Below are 23,106 nucleotides of genomic sequence, written 5' to 3'. Positions count from 1 at the left end.
GTTCATTTGATCGCATTTAATTTCTTCACGTTGTTTCTTTGCTGCCTCGTGAGCGCGACATATTTGCAATGTCTGCTCAAGCGTTAAGTCCTTTTTTCTCAGCAGCTCTTCTACCGTGTCGCCGTGTATCAATCCTTCTATCACTTGGTCACGCAAAGCTTTGCTCGTACATTCTTCCTTGCAGAAATTACACGTCTTAGCCAACTCACGAATGGCGATAACATAATCATCCACTGATTCGTGTGGGTGTTGCTTGCGCCTACGAAAATTTCTTCGTTCAACGGTTTCGTTTACTGATCCTGCAACATGTGCTTTTAAAGCTGTGATAATTTTATCAACCTTCTGTCGGTCTTCTTCTGGTAAACCCAGATTGGCAACGACATTTGCCGTCTCTCTTGACAGGACTAACCGCAGTACATTGTACTTTGTTGCTTCGTTTTCTTGGTCTAAACCGGATAGAGCAGCATAAGCTGACCACTCTTCCAACCAAGCTGTAAAACTAATGCCTCTGTCGATTTCCAAATCTAAATTGGGAATGTCCCCTCGTCTAAATGTGAAAGGCATTTTTTTCGTTCGTTTATACTCGCAGCGCCATGTTATATACTTCTGCCTAGCACTAGATGAGACGCGTGCTACTTTCAACTGGACATAATTGTAATGAATAGAAGCGCGGCAATAACACAGATAGAGCGAGTCCGCGAGTCACGTGATTACGCCATGACGTAGTAGCATTCCAACAAATCGCAGTTTAATTTACATAACCTTTTCCAAACGCCCGTTCAACCTGTGAGTGGACCAGGGCAATCCACACGTTTTCCAGCTGTTTCAAGAGGTCTCGGGGCCGCGGCTAAGGGTCTTCCGAATGCTGTAGAGCCAAGGTCTGCGAATTACAACCGAACTCCTCCCCCAGAGCGTACAGGTCACGGGGCCGCCATTAGTAGTAATGCTTTGCCCCCTTCACAGTTTTCTGCACCGCTAGGTTTTGATCGCCCAGCTACACGTAATTTGGGTGGTTGTGAGAGGCGTATTGCGTCTCCTGATTTTAACGTGTGTGAGGATCGTGGTCGGGCTGTGCATGTGACTGAGCCCACTCAGCCCCTTAAGGGATATAGCTTGTCTTCTCCCGCTAAATCGAGTTCTCAACAGCAGGATTGCTTTTTTGAATACCAAAATAGTAGGACGTTTTTCGATAAGGCGGCCTTGATTGGTTACGATGGTAATAATATGCCATTTATCTTCTTTAAAAATCGTGTTACGGCCTTAATGGCAGCTTCGCCCTTTAAGGGGACTCGTTTGACTTTGTTACAAGCAGCTTGTGTTAGGACAGCTGCGCAAACGATTGCTAATTTGGTTTCTGACACCCCTGGCTTGTCAGAGGAAGACAGGATAGAAATGTCGTTAGCTCGCTTGTCCCAGCGTTTTGGGGTTCGTGGAGGTCTTTTTGCAGAACCGGAAATTAGAAAGTATCGCTATGGTAGCAAATTGACTTCGACCTCTTCCAGTGATCTGAAAGAGTTTAAAGATGAATTATCGCAGTGTTTGCTTTACGCGCAAGCTTATGGTCAGCGTGACAAATTAGAAGGACGTTTTGTTTTGGATTTGGCTAAGCGACTCCCGTTTGACGCTAAGCAGCGTTATCTTGACTTTTTAGGTGATCAGTATGGTGGCACTGATGAGCCTACTTTTCAGAGTTTGTTTGAATTTGTAGTACGGGAGGAAACGCGTAAGTCGACTGATTTTAGCATTATGCTAATGGGCGATTCTGGTGAGTCGCAGCAATTTAAAAAGTTTGGCAAAGGAAAATTGCCTTCATGTCCGGTTAGGCAGACGTCCGTAAAACCCAATGATGATGTGATGTCAGGGAGTTCGCAGTACTCGACTGTTGTTGGCGCACCGCGCGGTGGTGAAGCCAGACGTAAAAACCTACCGGCATGCATTTGTTGTTCGTCACGTGGTCAAGTTGAATATCATTTTTTGTCTAATTGTAAAGAAATTTTGCGCTTGACACCTAAAGATCGGAGAGATGTCATTGTGAAAGCTGGCAAATGCTTGAATTGTTTGCGCCAGCATATGGTGAGGGATTGCGTTCATGCAAATAACTGTCGTAAGTGTGGGCCTAACAACGATAGGAAACACTATTTTCTTCTGCATGATTTTTATGTGACGTCACGTGATTCTCTGGATTCGGTTGGGAAAGATGATGCTCGTGCCAGAGTTCCTGTGCGTAATGTTAAGATTGGAAATGTTAAAGCAGCCTTTAACCGCGTTACTGCTGCTCGTGTTTTGAATCCAATGACTGGCAAATCGAAGTTGGTGTATTGTCAGCATGATCCTGGTTCGCAGTTGACGTTTGTTTCGAGTGACTTGGTGTGTGAACTTGATCTTAAACCGTATGATAAAGCGTCGTTTAAAATGGATACCCTCGCTGGTCAGAAAGCTACTTGTGCTGACCTTGTCAAACTCAACATCCAGTCGTTAGAGACAGATGAACTGTTTTGTGATATAACTTCGGTGGTTAACCCAGCTTGGGCTGATGATGTTAAAACTTTACCGCATAAACAAGATTTAAATGGTTTCCGTCATTTTCATGACGTGAATAGGCTATGTTTCATTTGAATGATTGTAGTACTGTAGATGTACTGATTGGCAACGACAACGCTTATTTGATGTGGGCAAAAGAAGAACGTGTTGGTGAAAATCGTAGTGAACCGCATGCTTTACTCACTCCTCTCGGTTGGTTGGCTTGTGGTGGTAAGTCACCCTTAGAGGAAAGCGTTGCTAAAGTGTGCAGAGTGCAGACGTCTTCAGAGTCGGATGTCATCTCTGGCTTTCAGCGTAAAATTGAGTCTCGTGATATGGAAATAGCAGACCTGAATAAAGTCATTCAGGATTTGACGTTGCAAAATGAAACCTGTGAATTGTCTCGCAATGATAAGTTGGCTAGAGAACTTGTTGAACCGAATATTGAGTTGAAAGATGGTCGATTTGAGATACCTGTTCCGTTGAAGGAAGATATTGATCTACCTAACAATTTTGTGTTAGCGTCAGATAGAGTTGCTGCTTTAAGGAAGAAAGCTTTAAAACAACCTGAACTTCGTGAGTTCCTTACTGACACCATGAAAGATCTTAAATCAAATGGCTATATTGAGCGTACTGGTGAAGCAGGAAATGTCAAGGGATTTGAATGGTATTTACCGTACTTTGTTACGTCACAATTAAAAAAGCGCATTGTTTACGATGGCAAGTCTGAATTTCGAGGAACTTGTGTTAATGATGTAATGCTTTCGGGTCCCGACTTGTTAAACCCTCTGGTAGATGTCTTGGCTAGATTTCGGCTTAGTAGATTTGGTCTCATGGCTGATGTGACTAAATGCTTCTTTCAAATGAAGTTACCCGAGTTGATAGAATCAGCTGAATTTCACAACGCCCTGAGACAGAGAGAGATAAACTGGGAATTTATACCTCCGTATGCTCCGGCGCAAGGTGGCGCCTGGGAGGCAATGGTTAAACAATTTAAAATTGCATTTTTTCACATTTTGGACTCTTCAAGTCGTAAGCCCAATTTTATTGAACTGCTTACGTACACAGGCAGTGCCGTTCGGATCGTGAACGAACGCCCTTTGGTACCTTTGAGTGACGACCCTAGGGATTTTACTGTCATCACCCCTGCCTCACTTTTGACCCCATACTTAGACCCATACTGTGCTGTTGGGCAACCACATGATCGTGACCAATTAAGAAAGGATTATCGGTTCAATTTGTCACTTTCTCATCAGTTTTGGAGTAAATGGATCGATTTTTACTTGCCAGGTCTTCAGGGCCGGAAAAAATGGCTAAAAATGGCCGAGAATTTGGAGCCTGGTCAACTTGTAGTGGTAGGTTCTCTACAGGACATTGGTAAACGTGGGAAGTATCAACTTGGGAGGGTGCATGAGGTAGTTCCACAAATTAGGAAAGGGAAGCCTGTGGTTCGTAGAGCTAAAGTTGCCGTCTGCAACTATGATGAGAGTACGGGGAAAGTGAAAGTACACTATGTGTTGAGGGATATTTCGTGCCTCGCCCCCGTAAAGAACACCTAAGTGTTAGGGTTTGAGCCTGGTTTTGTCTGCGGTGGCCGACACTTGTCTGAGCCCAGAACAGTGGGTTATTATCGCAACCATTGTATATAGCGTCATTTTTTGCGTGTACCTACTACCTATGGTACCAATTTCATGTATCGTCATGTTTATTCTTATTGCTGTTCATTCTTTGCATGCCCTTTGTATTTGCGTATTAACTTAAACGTGAGTGATTCAAACAATTTGTGTATCATGTGTTTTTATTCATTGGCTCACAATTGTCGTCAATTCTTTTTTAGTTATGCCAAGTTAGACTGTCATAACTAGGGGCCGCTATGTTCCAGACGGTTGTTCGCCTGGTCAAACGTCATGTAGAAACCGTTCGGGTCTACTGAATATTACGTCATGGAAATTCCTAAAACATGAGCCAAAATTGCACCATCGTCCGTAAGACTCGTGTCAAACCTGTTGAAACCGGTTAAAACATTGTGCCTTTGAGTTATCACAAATTTTTCTGATTCATTCTCGAAGTTGTTTGTTGGAAGTCGGTCGCACATTTAACTGATTTATTTGGTGCTTGCTAACTGGACAAATTCTCCGTCTTTTATCCAAGTAATCTGTATCGTAGTGACAGTTTTGAGGTGTAAGGCGTTGCACCAGTCATTTCGATAGCCGCGGGCTAATTTTACAGAAATACACTGTTTGAAAAGAAGTTCAAGTGTGTGTTTCTTCGGTCATTATATGCAGACAAACGGATTCGGGAACTTTATGTTACAATTTTCCCACGAAGAGATTATGGTTTACCGCTGTGACCACGCTGTGCACCCCTGGTTAAGAAAGTGAGGGTTAAAGACTTGAGTAACCCAAAAACTTCTTGTTACACCATTAATCCAATTTGTTATTGCAATGGAAATATCATAATTTCAGTATCAAAATACTTTAGTATCCCTACCACATCTAAAAATACCATGTCGCTTTGAAAAAAATGGAGCATAGGGGTAGGAGGGAATGGTTGTCTCTGTGTATTTACTTATTAGTTCTGTGCCAGTGTTGTCGATTAGAAGTTGTTTTGTGCTGTTGTTTTTTGAAAATCACACCTTTTCTATCACTTTTGGTGTAAATTCAAACCGGGCTTTATTCACAATACATGCATCTAATAAGGCCCGCTTGAGATTTTTTTTATTTTTTTAATATTTCACATCTCCTTTTACTTAGAAACTTGTTTCACAGATATGTTGTTTAGATAGACCCAAAGTATCCGTATTCCAAGTTTCGTTCAACACTATGCATTATTTAGAAAAATATTGAGGTTTGAAAATTAAAGTTTGAAATAAGTTCGAAAAAAGGGGGAAAAGGGGGAAAAAGGGGAACTTATTTCAAACTTTGCGTGCGATAAGTTTTTGTCCAGAAGTTGAATTTTCATTTTGCATGTTTAGTTGTTTTCAGCAATATGTCCTGTGTTTTGCCATGCTAGACAGGTAGTCACTACCTGGTCTAGCCCCCTGAAGAAGTCAGTCGTGTCTGATTGACGAAACGTCGAAATAAAAGCAGATCGTCACTGTATATATCTTGTGATAGTTCAGCTTAGTTTGCACCAGTAGAACATCTCATATTATTTAATTTAATGCCTGGTGAACAGTCTCATTCAATTTTCAAGAATTAAATTTTATTTGAGCGATGTTCTCATCGCTCTTTCAGTATGTATAAATAAATATGTAGGCTAAGTCTAATTGACTGCTTTGGACTATCTGAAAAATAAAATTAACACTCTTTTATTTTTCAAGCAATGCCCAAGGACAAACTTAAGGCTTGACACGTAAAATTTATGCAATTGATTGAGTTTCGCTTTGGAAGTACAATGAAAATGAACGCACAAAATTAACGTACAATTTAAATCAACTACATAGCTGTTGTTGTCGTATCGAGGCTTATGCCCGACAGTTGAAGATTTAGATTAAGTGGACGGAGGCAAGGAAGCCAATCTTTATGTCCACCTTCAGGCATGCCTTTAAGTGTCCCGCCAAAGACACAGCTGTATGCTCTTGAGAAGTGTCGAACCAGCGCCCTTTAGAGAGCCGTCCCAGAGCTCTCACTTCTCAGCTATGCAGCATAACTACATTGCATATGTTGCTCAGTACGTGGCTTACAATTTTTCACTTGAGCAATAGGGAAGCAGCACATCGCCCATCACTGCGGAAGCTGGGGACCATCTACAAGCTATCACATGTTGCTTTTATCAATTTGAAGCTTAAATGGAATTTGCAAGTAAAATAGGCTTAGCACAAACGTAAAATAGCCAGTAGCATACCTGAGTGATGTTGTATTCCAACAATTGGGACTGTGGTATTGTTTCTCGAACATACGTGTTATGACGTCTGTACCAGTTCTTCCAAATTACAGAATGGGGGTGAAATGAACCCTAAACATTTAAATTGAATAAACAAACCCTACAGAGTTTCATGAGGACCATATTTTTTGTTTCTTTCAATACTGAACTGTTAATTTGTTTTCTTCCAGAATATGACAAACGCAGTGTTGTTGCTTATTTTTGTTTGGACATCCTTGGAGGTTTTACAAACTTGTAGAGGCTTAAAAGTAGGCCTAAGCCTGTGAGATTTTAGTTTGTTTTTGAAGTAGTGTTGTCAGTAGGCACTTGGATTCGTTGAATATAGAGCTATCTTTGAAGTGAGTTATTCAGGCGCATACACTCAGAGTCAAACCAGCGTTGCCTGATTTTGTTTTTTTTTATTAGAAAATTTTTTTGTTTATCCAATGAGCTTTTCAAGTGAACATTAAATACGCAATACAAACTTTACTAGCTAAAACTGAGTGCTATTGAACTCCAGTCACTAGATAAAGCAAAACTTGGTTAATTTTAGTTACAAACGTTTTTATTCACAAAATTATTTTTTAACCGTTTTAAGTTTACAAACATATAAAGTCAAATAGCTTTCCACAAAAGCTCTATGACTCTATCAGTAAAATGAGAGGAATCCTCTCACTCAGAAGAATTGTGGCTTTAAACCAGCTCAGTGGCCGAGTGGTTTCGCCTTCGGCTCTGGTGCTGGTAGATCTGAGATCGATTCCAGGTCGGGTCAAACCGAAGACTTTAAAAACAGTACCGATTGTGTTCTATCCTGCATAGCGCAGTGAGAATGAGTCGGGTAATAATGTGATAACATCGTAAACCTGATACAAATTAAAAATGAGCCCTGTCGCTAAAAGACCTTAGCTGTTGTAGAGCGACAATAAATAAAACCATAACATTATTATTACATAACGCAGTGAGAATAAATCGGGTAATAATGTGATGACATCGTAAACCTGATATAAAATTAAAAATGAACCCTGTCTCTAAAACACCTTAGCTGTTGCAGAGCGACAATAAATAAAGCCATAACATTGTTATTATTATTAGGCCTACCTGGATTTAAGATATATGTTTGTGGTAGAACAAGACAAACTCACTACGAAAACAGTATCATGTATCAATGCCATGTAACGTTGTTTAGAAAAGGAGTCGCCAGAAGCGTGATATCGTGTTATATAGATTGACAGCAAACGATCAGACGTCGTATTTGGCGTCATAAGAAAGGGGTCATAATGGTGTTCTATTTTGAACAGCGGTAAATCAAGCATTTTTTGACATTTTTAAAATTGGTTAAAGAATGTTAAGCTCGTGTAGCTTACCACTGTAGACGCAAAGATGTATTCTTGGAACTTCAGATATCTTCTCAAGGAAGGAGAGAGGTATTGAAGCCATTCCACGTAACCGTGATCTTTTTTCGCACGATCACACATTCGTTTGAAGCTCTGAAACCAAGCATCTTCCTCGCGAGTCATTAAAATGACCTGATCACACAACAAACCCACTTTAGTTAGGCTACATCGAAAGAAAAAGCAAAAAAGTTTTCTGAAACGTGCAAAGTGTGATTGTTGACACGTACCGGTTGAACAGCCCTCCTTGGCAATCTATGTGCAAAACATGAACCACGTTTTGCAAGTAGGCTACACGTCAAGATTGAAAAAAAAAACACGCTTATACTTCAAGTTAAAAATACAGTAGCCTAGTGTGGGTTACTTGAATCACAAATAGGCCTACGGGTCAAAATTTTTGAATTGATTTCTTCATTTGGGAAGATGGAAAGGCCGAGCTGTCTATGGTAGGCAATAGGCTACTTCAGCCCTCACTATAGGCTATTACCTTTGCATCAGGCCAGCGCTTGAAAAAGTGATCAAAGAAGGCGGAATGTGGGACATCAACAATGGCTTCGACTTTGGCATAAACAGTTCCCATTAGCTTAGTCAGATCAGGTTGCTTTTGATACCAAATATCTTCCCATTCTAGGAATGCAAACTCCACGGCTTCTTCAGCATCATAAACTGTAAAAATCAAAATGACCAAGAATGATGACTTGAAGGATTTACAGAAGCTATTGCTTTATTCACAAAGTTGACATGGCAGTGGCCTGTGTGAGTTTATGCACTATGCAGCCTTATATGTAGCGCTGATACAACTTAGTGTAGGACTAGGTCTTTGATGATTAAGCTACAGTAGCTTACAAAGTTTCAACGTATATGAAGAGTTGTTAAAACTTCATACACTAGTCACTAGTGACCATACCACGCATTCCTGCAGTTGTTACAATTTCTGACAGTGAATCTGTTTTTTTTTTACATCGATTCAACGTCTACAGACGCCGTGAATGTAAAATAATGCAACAAAGTACAGGCATACTGGTTGAGAAATTTTGGAGTAGTGGACTACATACACGCCAGCTGGGAGAGTTGCAGCATTAGGAAACAATCCCGCAAAGCCAGCTGGGACAGTTGGAGCATTAGAAAACAAACCAGCAAAGACGCAGATGTTGACGAGCAGTTCGCTTCAAATCGCTTGCAGATCACGAATCAGATAGTTGCGAATATTGCGTTTCGGTGATGAAACCAGAAACTGCAACAATGGTCACATGGAGACAACAGCTGCTGATGAGATAATTATGCAACGAGAAGAGATGTGATACGAGACTATTCTAATGCAAGCCCAAACAACAACATGCTTGCTACAAGGAACCTTATTCAGTGACATTATTATGTGTTTTTTTCAAGGTATCGAACCCACGCTTATGGTTTGTTAAAAAGCCGGTGTTTACATTAAAAAGATGCCAAATAGGCTAATTCTCGGTTACACATACCGGGCCAATCCGACAAATATGGCATTGGGTGAGCCCTGGGAATAGCAAATTTCTCAAGAATTAAAAAATACATAGTGATACATAATAAAACTTCTAGTATAAAACGATTACGTGTCGCTTACAATGATTCTTTGAGAATATTGCACAATTTGCCTCGTTATGTCAGTGCCCGTGAATATCAAGTAATGAATAATATAACAACGTTGGATGCTTTATTGAGGAAAAACATGTTTTCGTTTATTAACCGTTGCATACACTCCTCAAATCTCTTTATATCAGACCTTATATAATGTGATTGTTTTTATCGTTCTGAATACTTTCAACTCTTCCAATGCTGATTGCATGTAAATTTGTAACAGTAGATATTTAGTGAACTCTTAAATTGACGAAATTCAAAGTGGCTCTCTGTGACCGTTGTGCATTTGCAGTTTTATGTGTGTTATTTCGTTTTGTTTTAGATATGGACAGCTTTGTCTGACGCAAATAAATAATAATAATCGATTGTTGGTTGTCAACGGTTGAAGTGAAATCCCAGACAGCAGAATCCATCACTTGTGATTTGTAAAAATGACAGATTTTGCTATGCGGGATATATTGTAGTTCCTGGTGTGATTGATTAAAATAAATCAACACTTGCTTTTTGAACACTGTTCATATCGTACTCCCTACCCAAGAATTAATCATTTACAAGTTTGTAATGAGTGATATAGTGATAACTTATTATATCTACTCTTGTTGGTGCTCAGCAACCGATCAAAGTTGCTTTTTGAATTGGAATTTAGTTGTAAGATCGAGCTACTGAACTTTTTCGTTCACTCAAAACAATCACTTCATTACAAAAGTATGATGCCTTTGCCTTTTCGTTGTCTTGAACCTGTTTTCGAAACGCTTTGCTAATTCAACTTTAGTTTTTTTTTTTAGAGCATTGTCTTGTTGAACCACAGGCATAGCCTTTAAAGCCGAATAACGTAATCAGACATTTATTTTAACATTTACAGAAAACAAAAACTACATTGAAACAAATTACGTTCAATTGTGCAATTTGTTTCAACGTACTTTGTATTTTCTGTAAATGTTAGAATAAACGTGAATATGTAAAATCTGATCACGTTACTCGGCTTTGTACTGAAATTTTTTGATACAAAAATTTTTGAATCAGACAAATAGATGTTGATGTGTGGCACTCCAGAAGTTGTATATTTAGTAAAGCACTAATTTCCATTAATTAATCTACCTACATTTAATATTTCGAGATATTTGCAGTGGAAATTGATGGATTAAGTGATAGATTGAAACTCAAAGAAAAAGTGAATAGATAAGGCTTACCCAGATAGGAAAATCCGTCATTTTTACACTGATTCAACGTCTGCAGACAATGAATCACCGTGTTAAAAAATGACGGATTTTGCTATCTGGATATACACTATTGCACAACGGCTTGTTAGCAACAAAAACATGAGCCGCAAGCTGCTCACCAACTTAATGTACTACACATTCAATAATGTGAGAAAGCAAAATCACTTATCTCAGTTACGAAAAGACCGAATAAGCACTTTGCAACTCTAGCTACATTTCTTCAGTCGATAAAAACTTCTCACTAACTTTACACACCTGGGTCGTAACCTAAAATGCGTAGAGCCTTTGCTAGAGACTTTGTTCCTGTCTTCGGTGCACCAGCACAGATCACCTTCATTTCATCAAAATTAATCTTTTTCTGTATTGACAAACTCAGTGCTTGAAGCAGGGACTGCTTGCTTCTTACAAAAAGGCTTTATAAGTCAACGCCGATGACGTTTCAAAATCTTTCTCACTTGGCAAGCAAAAGTAAACAAAAAACTTAACAAAGAAAGCTGAAGAAAGGACATTAGCGCGCCGGGTTTTGTTTGCTTATCAGAAATCGCCACATATTTGAGGCGTATTTCATTATGTTGTGTCGTGCTTCACTCCACACATTTCTACTCCTTCTAAACCTCCTCCTACGGTCAGAAGAAAGAAGAACCAGTCGAGACCCTCTCTTCAATCGCCCTCTCAGTCGTCCTCGGTGGTAGGGATGACTGATTGCAGCGGTGGGTCTCACTAGCACAGTACGGTCGTAGAACATCTTTGAAGAAGCTTAAACAGCCAAGGGCGTAACAACCCACCTTCAACCCGTCCCTCTCACTCATCTGAAACGGCCTGATGCCGGAAGAGTGATTGCAGCGGGAGATCTTTAACCGTCCCTCTCCGTTGTCCCACTCGCCCTGGGATGACAGGATTGCAGCGGCCCATTTCAAGATGACTCTGGGGTCAGCGAAAGCTACCCTCCCTCTGGCCGCTCCTTTCTGGCATCTCCGCCAAATGAGAAGTCAGACTGCAGTGGCTCGTTTCCCACAAACAGGTGCCCTTCTGCAAGTGGGCAAAAGAAGAAACACACACACACAAACAAGGTCAAATAAAATTAAAATTTATTCTCTACCAAAACGCGCTAGTTCTTGAGCTTGACCCGCCATCTCTTAGACTGCTCCAAGATCAGCAAGAGGAAAGTCGAGACAGGCAGATCAGCTTGAGGCAGCCAATAACCAAACTTTTACAACCACAGATTACCATCTACCGCGGTGGGTCCCTTCGGTCGTAGTGAGTCCCTCACCTCCCTGGTAGGTATCTTCCATGTAAGTATGGTGTGCTTGCTGAGTGTTTGAGTGTGTGGACGGCTCCCGGAGCGGACGCACTGATGATGAGACAGGAAACAAATCCATTTCATATAGAATATTGTAAACCTGCAAGATGTAGTGGTAGCCATCTTGAACTCTGAGCGTTGCGCGAAAAAAAACACTCTTGAGTGCCTCATGCTATCGTGAGGCACTCATTGTTCTCTTCCAGTAGTGTTGCTGACGCCAGGAAGATCGCTTTTTTATTCAACAATTATGCTATTTGAATATCCACACTCTAGGCTACTCTTTAGTGCCTCTAGCACGCATGTGTGCTTTCATTGCTTAACCACTGAATTCGAGAAGAGAGTGGCACACGGATTAAATGAAGAAGGAGGAGGCACACCAGCTCAGTGGCCAAGCGGTTATCGTCTTCTGTTCTACTGTGATGCACATAGATTTTAGATCGATTCTAGGTTGATTCACACCGAAAACTTTAAAAACGGTATCGATTGTGTTCTTTCTTGCATAAAGCAGTGAGGTTAAGTCCGGCACAGGGGCGTAGTCAAAAATATTTTAAATAAACATTTCAAACTCTGATAAAGCATCATTTGACAAATTTTAGGATAGATTTAGGCTGAAAGTACCCTACTATCAAAATGCGCAAATCTACTTGCATTGTGGTTTAAAATGCTATCCGCATTTTGCAATTAAAATGTGTAGTACACCAGAAGAGTTTAGGTTTCTTATGGGAAATTGAAAAGAACAAGCTAATTAACCTGAACAACGAACACGGGAGGAATAACGGCAAAAAATGAATGATCTACTTTGAAATTTTATTGAAAGTGAAGAAACCAAAAACTTGTAACATGTTGGCAGACACCGAGTACCGTGACCACAGCTCCCAACGCATACTTGATTGTCGTTCATATCTTATCAAAATGAAATTAGTTGATAAAATATCGAAAGTTGTTCGTGCAAACCAAGCACCTATGTGTTTGAAGATTCCTGAAAGAAGCAAATGCCGTACTAAAAAAAAAAGTTCAACGTATTCCACTGAGCAATTTTCGGCCATGGTTCGTACACCTAGCCTATGTTTCTGCTACATCCCTCCTTGGAAGAAAAAGTTACGCGACAAGAAGTGTTGAAAATTGTCACAATCAATGTGCAAGGCCTCGCGATGGACTACTTTGTGTCTTCAACGAGCGTGTTGTTTTGATTGTAAAATTCTGGTGCGATGTGTTATTATCGGTTATGACCTGAAGTAACCTTTCATTGCAAATCCTTGTTATGTAACGTAGTTCTGGACCATTCTGTAAGATGCGAACCTCGAACATTCTGTTGTTTTCTCAATCACCAAATATTGTTTGCCATGATGTCACAAGGATGTTTACTAATGGATCTCTGATTGCGAAATCATTATTATGCAATGTATTTTCTAGAATCATTTTCCCGACGTGACAATCTAGAAACTTCGGCTTGTTTACGATTTAGTGCAACTTGACAGAACCATGAGTCCTATGATGTAACATTACGTAACCTTCTCAAAGTTACTATACCGAAAAACCTTCTATAAATAGTGGTGTAATTTGCGTAATGATTATTTTTATGATGAATTGATTATTATGATGAGTTGGTGATAAGAGATCATTGTTGTAGTAGTAGCAGTTGTTAATAGACGCAAAGATTATTGTTGATCGAGAGTTGAAGTATTGAATACGAGTAAAGCAAAGTTGATGCTAATATAATTTCTGATTGAAATTAGAATCGTATGAGAAGCTGTGAGTGGATCACGTTAAACTCGATCAAAAGCCGCAAACGTTGGAATCTATTGCTGTTTGCTGTTACTTTGATTAATTGCTGGAAGTGGTGAACCATTCGTTGGAGTCCTTCAAGCGTTTTCATATATATCAATGCACTAGTAGAACTATTCGACATTTAATTGACTGCTTTTCGGTTATAACCCATTAAACTACGTCATTGAACCTTTCCAAGTATTTTTCCTGGTAAGAAATAGAAAGAAACCGTGAAAAAAATGTTGAAAGAGAATAAATAAACGACAAGCTTAATTACAAGAGTAAACCCAAAAGAAAATAGGCGTAGTGAAAGTAGAAGCTGAAAGTATGATAGCTTTCAATATTTTATTGTTCGTCACAAACGTATAGCCTATGTGTCTACAAAGAAACCTCATGGCTATAATAAGCAATATACTGTAGGCTACGTTAGTAAACGAAAGAAGAAAGCAAAACGTTGACAGGTTAAAGTGCAATAATATAATAGGTGCTTGATTAGTGAGGTACTGTACATCCCGAGACTGGTAAGATCATAAAATCAAAATACAAACAAAAAAACTGATAAACATATCCACAAATTGCAATCAAAAGTCAGCGTAATAACTTGCAAAGTGCATTGAACACCGAATACTTTGCCGTGTTTAAGGATACGTAAGTTGAAGCCGGCCGCATTGCCGGGTGGTAAGTCTGCCATGAACGATACCACAATGATGACATTTGCTGTGGCCACTTATTCTTTATTGCAAAGATAGTACGGTAAGCCTGTTTACTGGAAGATTTCTACAACAAAAACCCAATACTTAACGACTTATCACGCAATCGCCTCTTTCTCGTCGTATGGAAGCCATTTTTCAGTTGAGAAGAATTTAGATTGGCTAGGTGATGGAGTTAGGAATCCAATCTTTATTTCCGTTTGCAAGAATATTTTTAAAGTTCCCTGTCGAATGCCCTGCTGCCGTGTTCAAAGTAGGTGGAAAATTGCGTGGCGTGCCTGGACTCTTACCACTCAGCCAATTTATTTTACTTTCTTCTGCATACATAGATCCAGGGCCGTTGAGAGGATAATTTGGGCCCGGTACCAATGAGATTTTCGTGCCCCAAGGCAATACATTTTCAAGTTTTCGGGTACCTTTGCAAGGTTACACGCCCTTAAAATCACCCCGGACTGGGGTTAAAAAGTACCCCTTGGACCTCATTTCTGTGAATGTTATACTGGGTAAATCAATCGCACATAATTAAAAGTAAAGTAAGCATGCATAGCATGCGAGGTCATTCGAGAATATAATATTTTGTGATTTTACATTGAAAGGTTTTTGATAGGCCTATAGCTGCATTTATAATTCTATAAAAAAAAAAACGATAAAGAAAGCATTTTCAGAACCTTTCAACAAACTTGTGAATTTCATGTACCGGTACGTTCTATTATTTAAAACTAAAGTTACAGTATTACAAGTAAAAGTACCATGCTAGAAGTGCAATTAACACCAAAGGTGTGATTGTGAAAACAAATTTAAATTCTCGAGCCGCTTTTTTAGCGATCCAAGTCTCTTCCATCATCTTGTCACTGATGTTTCGAACAGCATGAGCGTGGTTTTCACATGGAAACTCTTCTTCGGGAACAGGCTTATTCAGGAACTTGCAGATTGGTTTCCAACCCTGCAGATCATCATAGTTCGTAGTTCATGAATAACAAGATTAAAGCATGAGCGATTTCTTATCGGAGGAGCTAAAAAAAACTAACGTTTCAACAACAAAAATCATGGGGAAGATGATATTATTATTTTTACAAAAAGAAAGGGTAAAACATTAAATGCATCCCAACTACATAGCCTACAGTGCTTGGTATATGTTTCGACTAAAGTTATAACATATATCACTTAGGGTGAGCCAATATTTTGTACATCCTTTGTGGGCCTATATTACACTCACACAACAAAATAATGTCACAAGTGGCATGTCGATTATTATTGACTGTTTTATCGACCCAAATTAAGTACGGTAGTAGCTCCAAGTAAGCCCATAGCTTGATCGTATAATGTAAGAGGGGCCCATTTATTAGCAATAAAGTTAATAAAGTTTTACCACAATGCAAACTGTATTTACTATAAATCAAGGGACAGTTCTACCTGAGCGCAGTATCAGGAAACCTCAAATTGACCTTTGTAGACTTAGGTTCTGGATAACAATGTGCCGGGCGAAAAATAATGACTCCTACAAGATCACACTGTTGATCACAAGATCAATTTGAAAGAATTTCATTATCTACGGCACTTGAAATGCCACTGCAGGAAGATGAAAGGCCATTATTTACGGTTCTTTTTCTTTCTCTTCATCGTGTGTCACAGGACCGTAGCCCAGAGCATCACGCAAGCTCTTGCTCTATCGTTGCACTCGGCTATATCTTGTGCAGAGCATCTTGCTTTTATCACAGGTCATTCGAGGAGATGTTGCACCGTTTGCTCGTGTCCGCATTTCCAACTTGTGCTTCCCAAGGAATACCCCAGTGTTGCATCAACATCTTGCATCTTCTAATGCCAGTTTTTAAGCGGTTGAGACATCGCCAGTACTTCCAGGGTACACGCTTTCGGGAGGAAAGCCTTCGGTGGGAAAAAACTCCATATTCGCCGGTGTCAGCCCGGCTGCCAGCTTCTCCAGCCATAGTTGGACCGCACATTGGCGGCGATCTAATCATGACCCAGTGAGCCAACTGAAGCAAGGAAACATTTTCTTGACATCAATCGCCTGCGTGCTTGAGTTTGGTCGTGTTGTGGGTGTCTCATATCCATGTTTCGACAAGATCTTTCTTTTCTGCTGGTCACGCTTCTTGTAATGTTGGAGAGGAGCAATTTCAGACAGAATGTGTAGCGACGAGATGTTGTTTGATTTGAGACAGCCTCTAATCAAACGGCAGCGTTGGTTCAATATGAACTCGATTTTCTTGGCATGTACCGAGCGTTCCCCAACTGGGCAGGCATATTCTGCAGCCGAATAGCATAAGGCAAAAATAGTTGACCGTATTGTAGGGCAAGTGCACCTCAATTAGAGTTTTCTAGCTTCCGTAAGATATTATTTCGAGAAGCCACCTTAGCTCTTGCTTTTTCAATATAGGATTTGTGAGTGAGGAACCTAGCCTATATCCCCGAGTTTGACACCGAGATATGTGGGATTGGTACAGTGTGCCAGTTTGGTTCCATTCCAGGATATGTTTAGTTGGCAGGATGCATCCAGGGATCTAAGCTGCAATGCGCAAACTTGGGTTTTATTGGGGTTGGCACGTAGGTGGTTCTCCCTGTACTGTAATATGTTGTCAGCCCATCCAAAGCATCGCTGAGAACTCTCTCCGAAGCGAAGTGTTTGTGTTGCGTTGTTATACACAGATCGTCAAGTATAGGAAGCTTCTTGTACGTGGATGGATTGGTTGGTCGTGAGTATAAACGTTGTACAAGATGGAGGCTGAAACACTCCCTCGTGGCAGACCATTTTTATGCTATCTCTATCTACTATTTTTGCCACAAAAATAAGCATAGAAGCGGCGATTGCTTTAAGGTACCAGACATAGATTTTAACAATGGCTCCCAACCTTTTAATACCGCGGAACCGGTAAAAACATGGATAGATGTTTGCGGACCGGCAACAAAAAATGGTTGCAAATAGCAAAAGTAGGTTATTTGTAATCTTTAGTTACCCACAATTTTGTCGATGCGTACCGTAATGCAAGATTATAGCAAAAGATTTCTATTTAGAAGAAAAATTACATCAAACTGCAATCAAATCAACTCAAACAAAAAATATCAACCCATTTACATACAAAATCAATGTTAGTGGAAAATTTTCTGCTGTTACACTAACGCAGTGGTTCTCAACGGGCGGTAGCGCCCCCCGGGGGGGGTTTTGATTTTTCAGGGGGGAGGTATGATTACCTCGGCTTAAGGGGAGCGTTTTGATTATTAGAGGCATTCTGGTTTAAATCATCTACCGCCCAGCGTAACAATTTCGTCAAAGAGCTCGTATCTTCGTGGTAGCATTTCCTACCTCATACCTGGTGGAAAAGGGATTCAGCTGTGCTGTTCTGCTACATATCAAACAGCAAAACCCGCTTGACATAAGAGGTGATCCATAAGAGATGATCTTCGAATGTTTCTCACTGGCTTTACAGAGACTGGTAACTAGCCTGATGTAATTCGCTCTGCTTGGCTTTTTGCTTGGCATTGAGCACTTTTTGTAGTATTAATAGTATTTTTTTTCGCTTTTTGTAATTAATCATTTTTGTTGGGGGGCGGTAAAATTTTACGAGTTCATGAAGGGGGCGTTGGGCCAAAAAAGGTTGAGAAACATTGCACTAACGGTAGGATGGTAGGATGCGTGGCATAAAAATATGGCCACAAGCCGCCACTGCAGTGATTTAGCTAAAAAGAAAATTTTAGGAGCAAAGTAACTGTTGGAGGGAAAAACGTCATTCAACATGAATAATAATGGCATTAAAACGTTAAGCCTATAATAGTATTAAAATATGTATTTTGGGGGTAAGATAAAATTAGGGAGGATTGCTTCCCCCCTTGGTTACGCCCCTGGCCACAACAAATGAAACGAACCGTAACACTGTTGTTTACAGTTCACACATAGCACACCTGAGCGACGTTGTATTCTAAAAGCTGATCCTTTGGCACGATTAATCGAACATACGCATTGTGACGTCGATACCAGTTTTTCCATATAAAAGGATGGCGGTTAGCTGGAGAGCCCTAAAAGTTAAAAAACAGGCCCATGCTTGTAACAACCTAAAGTTAGACTTTGACTAAACGCTTGTAAAGTTATCACTTAAAATTATAAATAAAATTGGCGTTTGTATAAGGCACTAAAAGGCCTCTTTACAATTACAAGTAAAACAAGCATTTGTATGAGTAAGAAGATGACTTACTGTTGTGGAGTAAAATATGTAATCTATAAATCTCAAAAATCTTTGTAATGATGGAGAGAAAAATCGAAGCCACCCAAGGTTGCCATGATCTTTTTCAGCTCGATTGCACATTTGATTGTAGCTACAAAACCACGAGTCCTCATCACGTGTCGTCAAAATGACCTAGCCAAAATAGAGTATAAACAGGTTATTTTAGAAGCAATAATGTCTTTAATCCAGGGGTTCCCAACCTTTTTTACACCGTGGCCCCCTTTGAAAAATCAATGGTCCCATATTTTATTCAACCTTTTGAAAAAATTAAGAAACGTCATTTTAATTAAAAAACTTGTTTATACAGTAACCGGTAGTTAGAATGATAAAATGATATAAATACAACACACAATAAACATGATAGTAGGCCTACATTAATTAGTTATTACATATGCAATTAATGTGATGGCTGAGCTTGTTTTTGCTCAGACAATGTCTTAATTGCTGGTTTGGTAGTAAAAAGAGCAAGTCGCATGTCATATTGAATATACAAGACACTGCGCTGCTTTGTCTTCAAAAGTAACATTGTTCTTCTTCATTGTGTGTCACACAACCGTAGCCCACAGCATCACGCAAGCTCTCGCTCTATCGTTGAACTCGGCCAAATCCTGTGCAGAGCATTGTTGAAAACCCAAATCCACAACGATTTAGAGAAGATAAATAATAAAAATTGCTATTTTTCAAATTTTTCCATAGCCCCCTTGAAAAAGGCTCATGGTCCTCCGATTGAGAACCCCTGCTTTAATCAGTAGTTTAAAATTGGAGGCAAATATTAATTCAAAATCTGAGTAAACTATACGATTGACGTCTTGTGGAAGTTTTACAGAACAAACATAACTAGTATGAAAGGATAGATCACAGAAATTCGATCCCAAAAACGCCATCCAAATATTCCTGTGATACGTTCAAGGATTCATGCAATTACTTCTTCTATTACTATTTAAAGGTTTGGTAGAGAGTTTGTTTTGTTGAACCATAGAGAAATAAAACAAAGTAACTTCAGCGGGTTTAACATAATGTATTACATGTTGGGAACCCCTGACAATGTCTCGATCGACCCATTTAAAATCATCTCTCGAGGCAGATCTGAATTTCAGACTAAGATCATGGAAGCCTTAGGAATCAAACGTAATAATCCGTATCTCAACCGGCAGTTATTCGTCTGTGGCTCATCGTTCCTTTTGTGTGTGTTTTAATTGTTTGTCAAATGCCTGTAGTTTAGGCTACACCTCATGTGATCTGTATCCCACCGTATAATTTAATCGTAATCATTCCTGTATCACACAATCAATTAACGTCACCTTTGCATCAGGCCAATGATTGAGAAATTGGTCAAAGAAAGTCGAATGTGGAACATCAACAATGGCCTCAACTTTAGCATAAGCACTTTCCATTAACTTGGTCAGGTCAGGTTCTTTTTGTTTCCAAACATCTTCCCATGCTTCGAACGCAAATTCAATAGCTTCTTCGACATCGTAAACTGTAAAAATAAAATGGTGATAAACATTAGGAGGGGTAGTATTTGTGTTTAGAATAAAGATACCTATACCAATAGCTCAGTGGTTAAGCGCTCGACTCAAGATCACTCGGCGCTGGTTCGACTCTCGGGGTATGCGCTTGGGCAACGCATTCAACAATAGCTCTCCATTCAGCGATACCTAGTAGATGGAACAATTCCCCGGCAACAACATTTCAACAATCTCGGTAACCGCCCTGTGTCAAAGGCCTGTACAAGTATGCGAAACTACCAGAAGTAACCCATCAAGAATCAACTAAGAAAAGATTCAAAATCAACCAACTAAAAGTGAAGGTTTTTCTTAAAAAAAATAAAAAGCACAAAATGTAGATACCGATAATAAACTTATGTTTAACAAACATTTCGAAAACTATACTGTCTCCATCTCCAGTGCTGTAAATAAATACATATGATAGGTTTTGTTTATTAAAAAAAAAACATTTTTGAGATGAAGCATGTTATTAAGTGTTTCCCTTGTAGATCCTCCACTTTGTAGTATGCAGTAGTTGGACGCTATATCATGCTTAAAGTTTTATGGAAAGCATAGAACATATCAGGAAAACGTAAGTGAGGCTGACTGATGTACAGTATCAATATTTAGAAAGTGCATAGTATAAGTAATAATAGTTTGTTTGGCAGTGATACACTGCCCAAACTTGAACTTGAATGGACATTTATCAGCATTTCCCTTAGGGTTCCCCTGGGGGCAAATTATTGCAAGCATCTACTTAACACACACACACAAAGCAGTGTCTCAAACATATTGTGAAACTTAAAATCGCGTCAGAGATTTGTATCAATTCGATACAAACCCCCATGCAATGCATTAATCGCAGTTCACTAGCTAGTTCACAACATGACATTCTATTGTTAATTGGCAGAATAATAAGACTAATATACAAGAACATCAGGTTTATATGATAAAATAATTATGTAAAATACAACAAGAAATACACAACACATTAAAAGTTCGTCACTAACAATAGCAACCAAGTTGGCATGCATTGCTCCTTGCCTTGCAGCTCGACCGGCAAATCGGACCTTCTCACATCGATTTGACGTCTGCAGACAATCAATATAGCCTATAAAAGCAACCATTTCATCACTGGGAATCGATTTAAATTTGTCGAATTACACCTCATCAACCCAAACAGTATGATTCGCCATTTTTATATAGATTCAATGTCAGCAGACGTTGAATCAATACAAAATGACGGATTTGCTGTCTGGGATCTTTCCAACTAACCTGGGTCGTATCCTAAAATCCGTAAAGCTCTTGCAAGAGACTTTGTGCCAGTCTTAGGTGCACCGGCACAGATCACTTTCATATCTAAAGGTAACTTAGATTTCAGCCAATTGCTGCTTGCCTGTGTGGACCTAAACAATATTTAAACTGCTTAGCGAAAAGGATTGTGCTTGCTATAGCTGTCAACGAAGCGTAGCGGTGGTAGGGATTCAGTTCAGTTCAGTTGTAACCGGATTGTAAGCAGCTGATACAGTTAAGAGGGAAATGGGGTTAATAATTAACCTTTTCATCAGTGAAAAATTGCATGATACGTACAATAAAAAAAACATTGTTTCTGAATGTCACAGTTTCTTCTAGTTCTTACAAGTAAAAAGACTTTGGAAAGGTTGATGACGTAGTTTATTGGGATAATCAAACGTTAAATAATCAGATGAATGATCCAATAGTTCTACTAGTGAGTTGGTAGATGAAACTTTTTAAACTGACGTATGATTTAATGGTTCACCACTTCGAGCACATAAAAAAATCAAATTCAGAACAGCAAACGCCTTTGTCGATTTCAACATAAATATAGGCTACTGTACACCACTACTTGCAACAGCTAATTTACAACGTATTCAATATTGGCTGGAACTCTGCAATCGTCTTCAATATACTTTTTATTACACGTCTAATTTCCATAATACATAACTCTCAACACAATTCTAATAATAATTGTAAACAAATCACGCGGATGTTTATAACAGGTTTGCTTGGACCAGAAGCTTGCAGAGCCTAGGGTAAATAGTAGGCTACATAACAAGAACTCACATTTTATAGCCTATGTTTACCGTGAACGTGTGTTTACCACATTTTTGATACAGTAGTGTGCGCTTATTAAGCCTATCTTTGGACCGGACAACTTTAGGATTATTAAGCGGGTGGGCCTATTAAGCGGGCACGCATTTTTACCACGCCTATGCGTATAATTGATTATGGCTGACTGTACTATGGCTAAAAGTTGTTAAATCTGTTAAGTGTAGGCAACCATCGGTTCCTGTTAAAAACTATACATTTTTGCGCGCACCAAAAATTGCGTTTTTGCGAGTTTTGTCAGCAGCGAGCCGTGTATTGTGCAACCCAACGATCACAGAACATTAAGTGGGCTATTGAGTTAGCAGCGTAATAAGGTGTGAAACTGTCGAAAGCAAGACAAAAAATAGTAAACTGTGACGCTTTTTTAGACAATTTCAAGCGCATGTAATCCAAAGTTGGGCTTACTAAGCAGCGTTTTGGGCTTAGGCTTAATAAGCGTTTTTTTTTTATTACTGGTATGAATATGACTAATTCCGGACCGGACTAAATTAAGCTTAATAAGCGGATGGGCTTATTAATCGTGGGCTTTCTAAGCGGAGACTACTAATTTAGGCATATTTGTATGACGGTCGCAAATAATTTTATGTCGTTGGTTACCTACCCATTCACCTATGATGAAGCTGTTTGTGAAGACAATAAATGTACACATTTTTTATCAGATTATATTTGATCCATTGCAGAAAAGGCGGCCGAGAGAAAGGAACTGGCTACCCTACTCTCCTTAGTGCCGAAGGCTTAATACAATGAGAACCTTATCTTCTCATATCCAACACTTGAATCAAGTATGGGACCACCTTTAGGCTACCTTACCACATTCCAGAACTCCCAGCACAAACACTGATATACTGTATAAGTTATTACGTTAAAAGCG

General features: G+C 39.5%; 1 protein-coding gene across 3 annotated transcripts in view; it reads right to left on the bottom strand.

Moving 5' to 3' along the window:
- LOC145778191 (uncharacterized) overlaps nucleotides 1–21,506 on the bottom strand; it is a 28,765-nt gene extending 7,259 nt beyond the window's left edge. The window contains exons 1-6 of one of the 3 annotated variants that reach the window (XM_082589636.1): nucleotides 21,381–21,506; nucleotides 19,920–20,098; nucleotides 18,589–18,750; nucleotides 18,299–18,412; nucleotides 15,133–15,326; nucleotides 8,328–8,441 (exon numbers count right to left, since the gene is read on the bottom strand). In XM_082589636.1, the coding sequence (XP_082445762.1) occupies nucleotides 8,435–8,441; nucleotides 15,133–15,326; nucleotides 18,299–18,412; nucleotides 18,589–18,750; nucleotides 19,920–20,098; nucleotides 21,381–21,462 (738 nt within the window). In that variant the 5' untranslated portion in view covers nucleotides 21,463–21,506 and the 3' untranslated portion in view covers nucleotides 8,328–8,434. Of the gene's footprint in view, nucleotides 1–6,366; nucleotides 6,478–7,748; nucleotides 7,911–8,262; nucleotides 8,442–10,861; nucleotides 10,998–13,997; nucleotides 15,327–18,298; nucleotides 18,413–18,588; nucleotides 18,751–19,919; nucleotides 20,099–21,380 lie in introns of those variants that run through there. The other 2 variants (XM_082589634.1, XM_082589635.1) reach the window with 2 other exon arrangements.
- Nucleotides 21,507–23,106: the final 1,600 nt, after the last annotated feature.

Source organism: Aplidium turbinatum, chromosome 10 (genome assembly GCF_918807975.1).
Source record: "Aplidium turbinatum chromosome 10, kaAplTurb1.1, whole genome shotgun sequence".
Lineage (NCBI taxonomy): Eukaryota > Metazoa > Chordata > Ascidiacea > Aplousobranchia > Polyclinidae > Aplidium > Aplidium turbinatum.
Note: the sequence above shows the minus strand (reverse complement) of the source record. Positions and strands in the feature narration are given on the sequence as shown.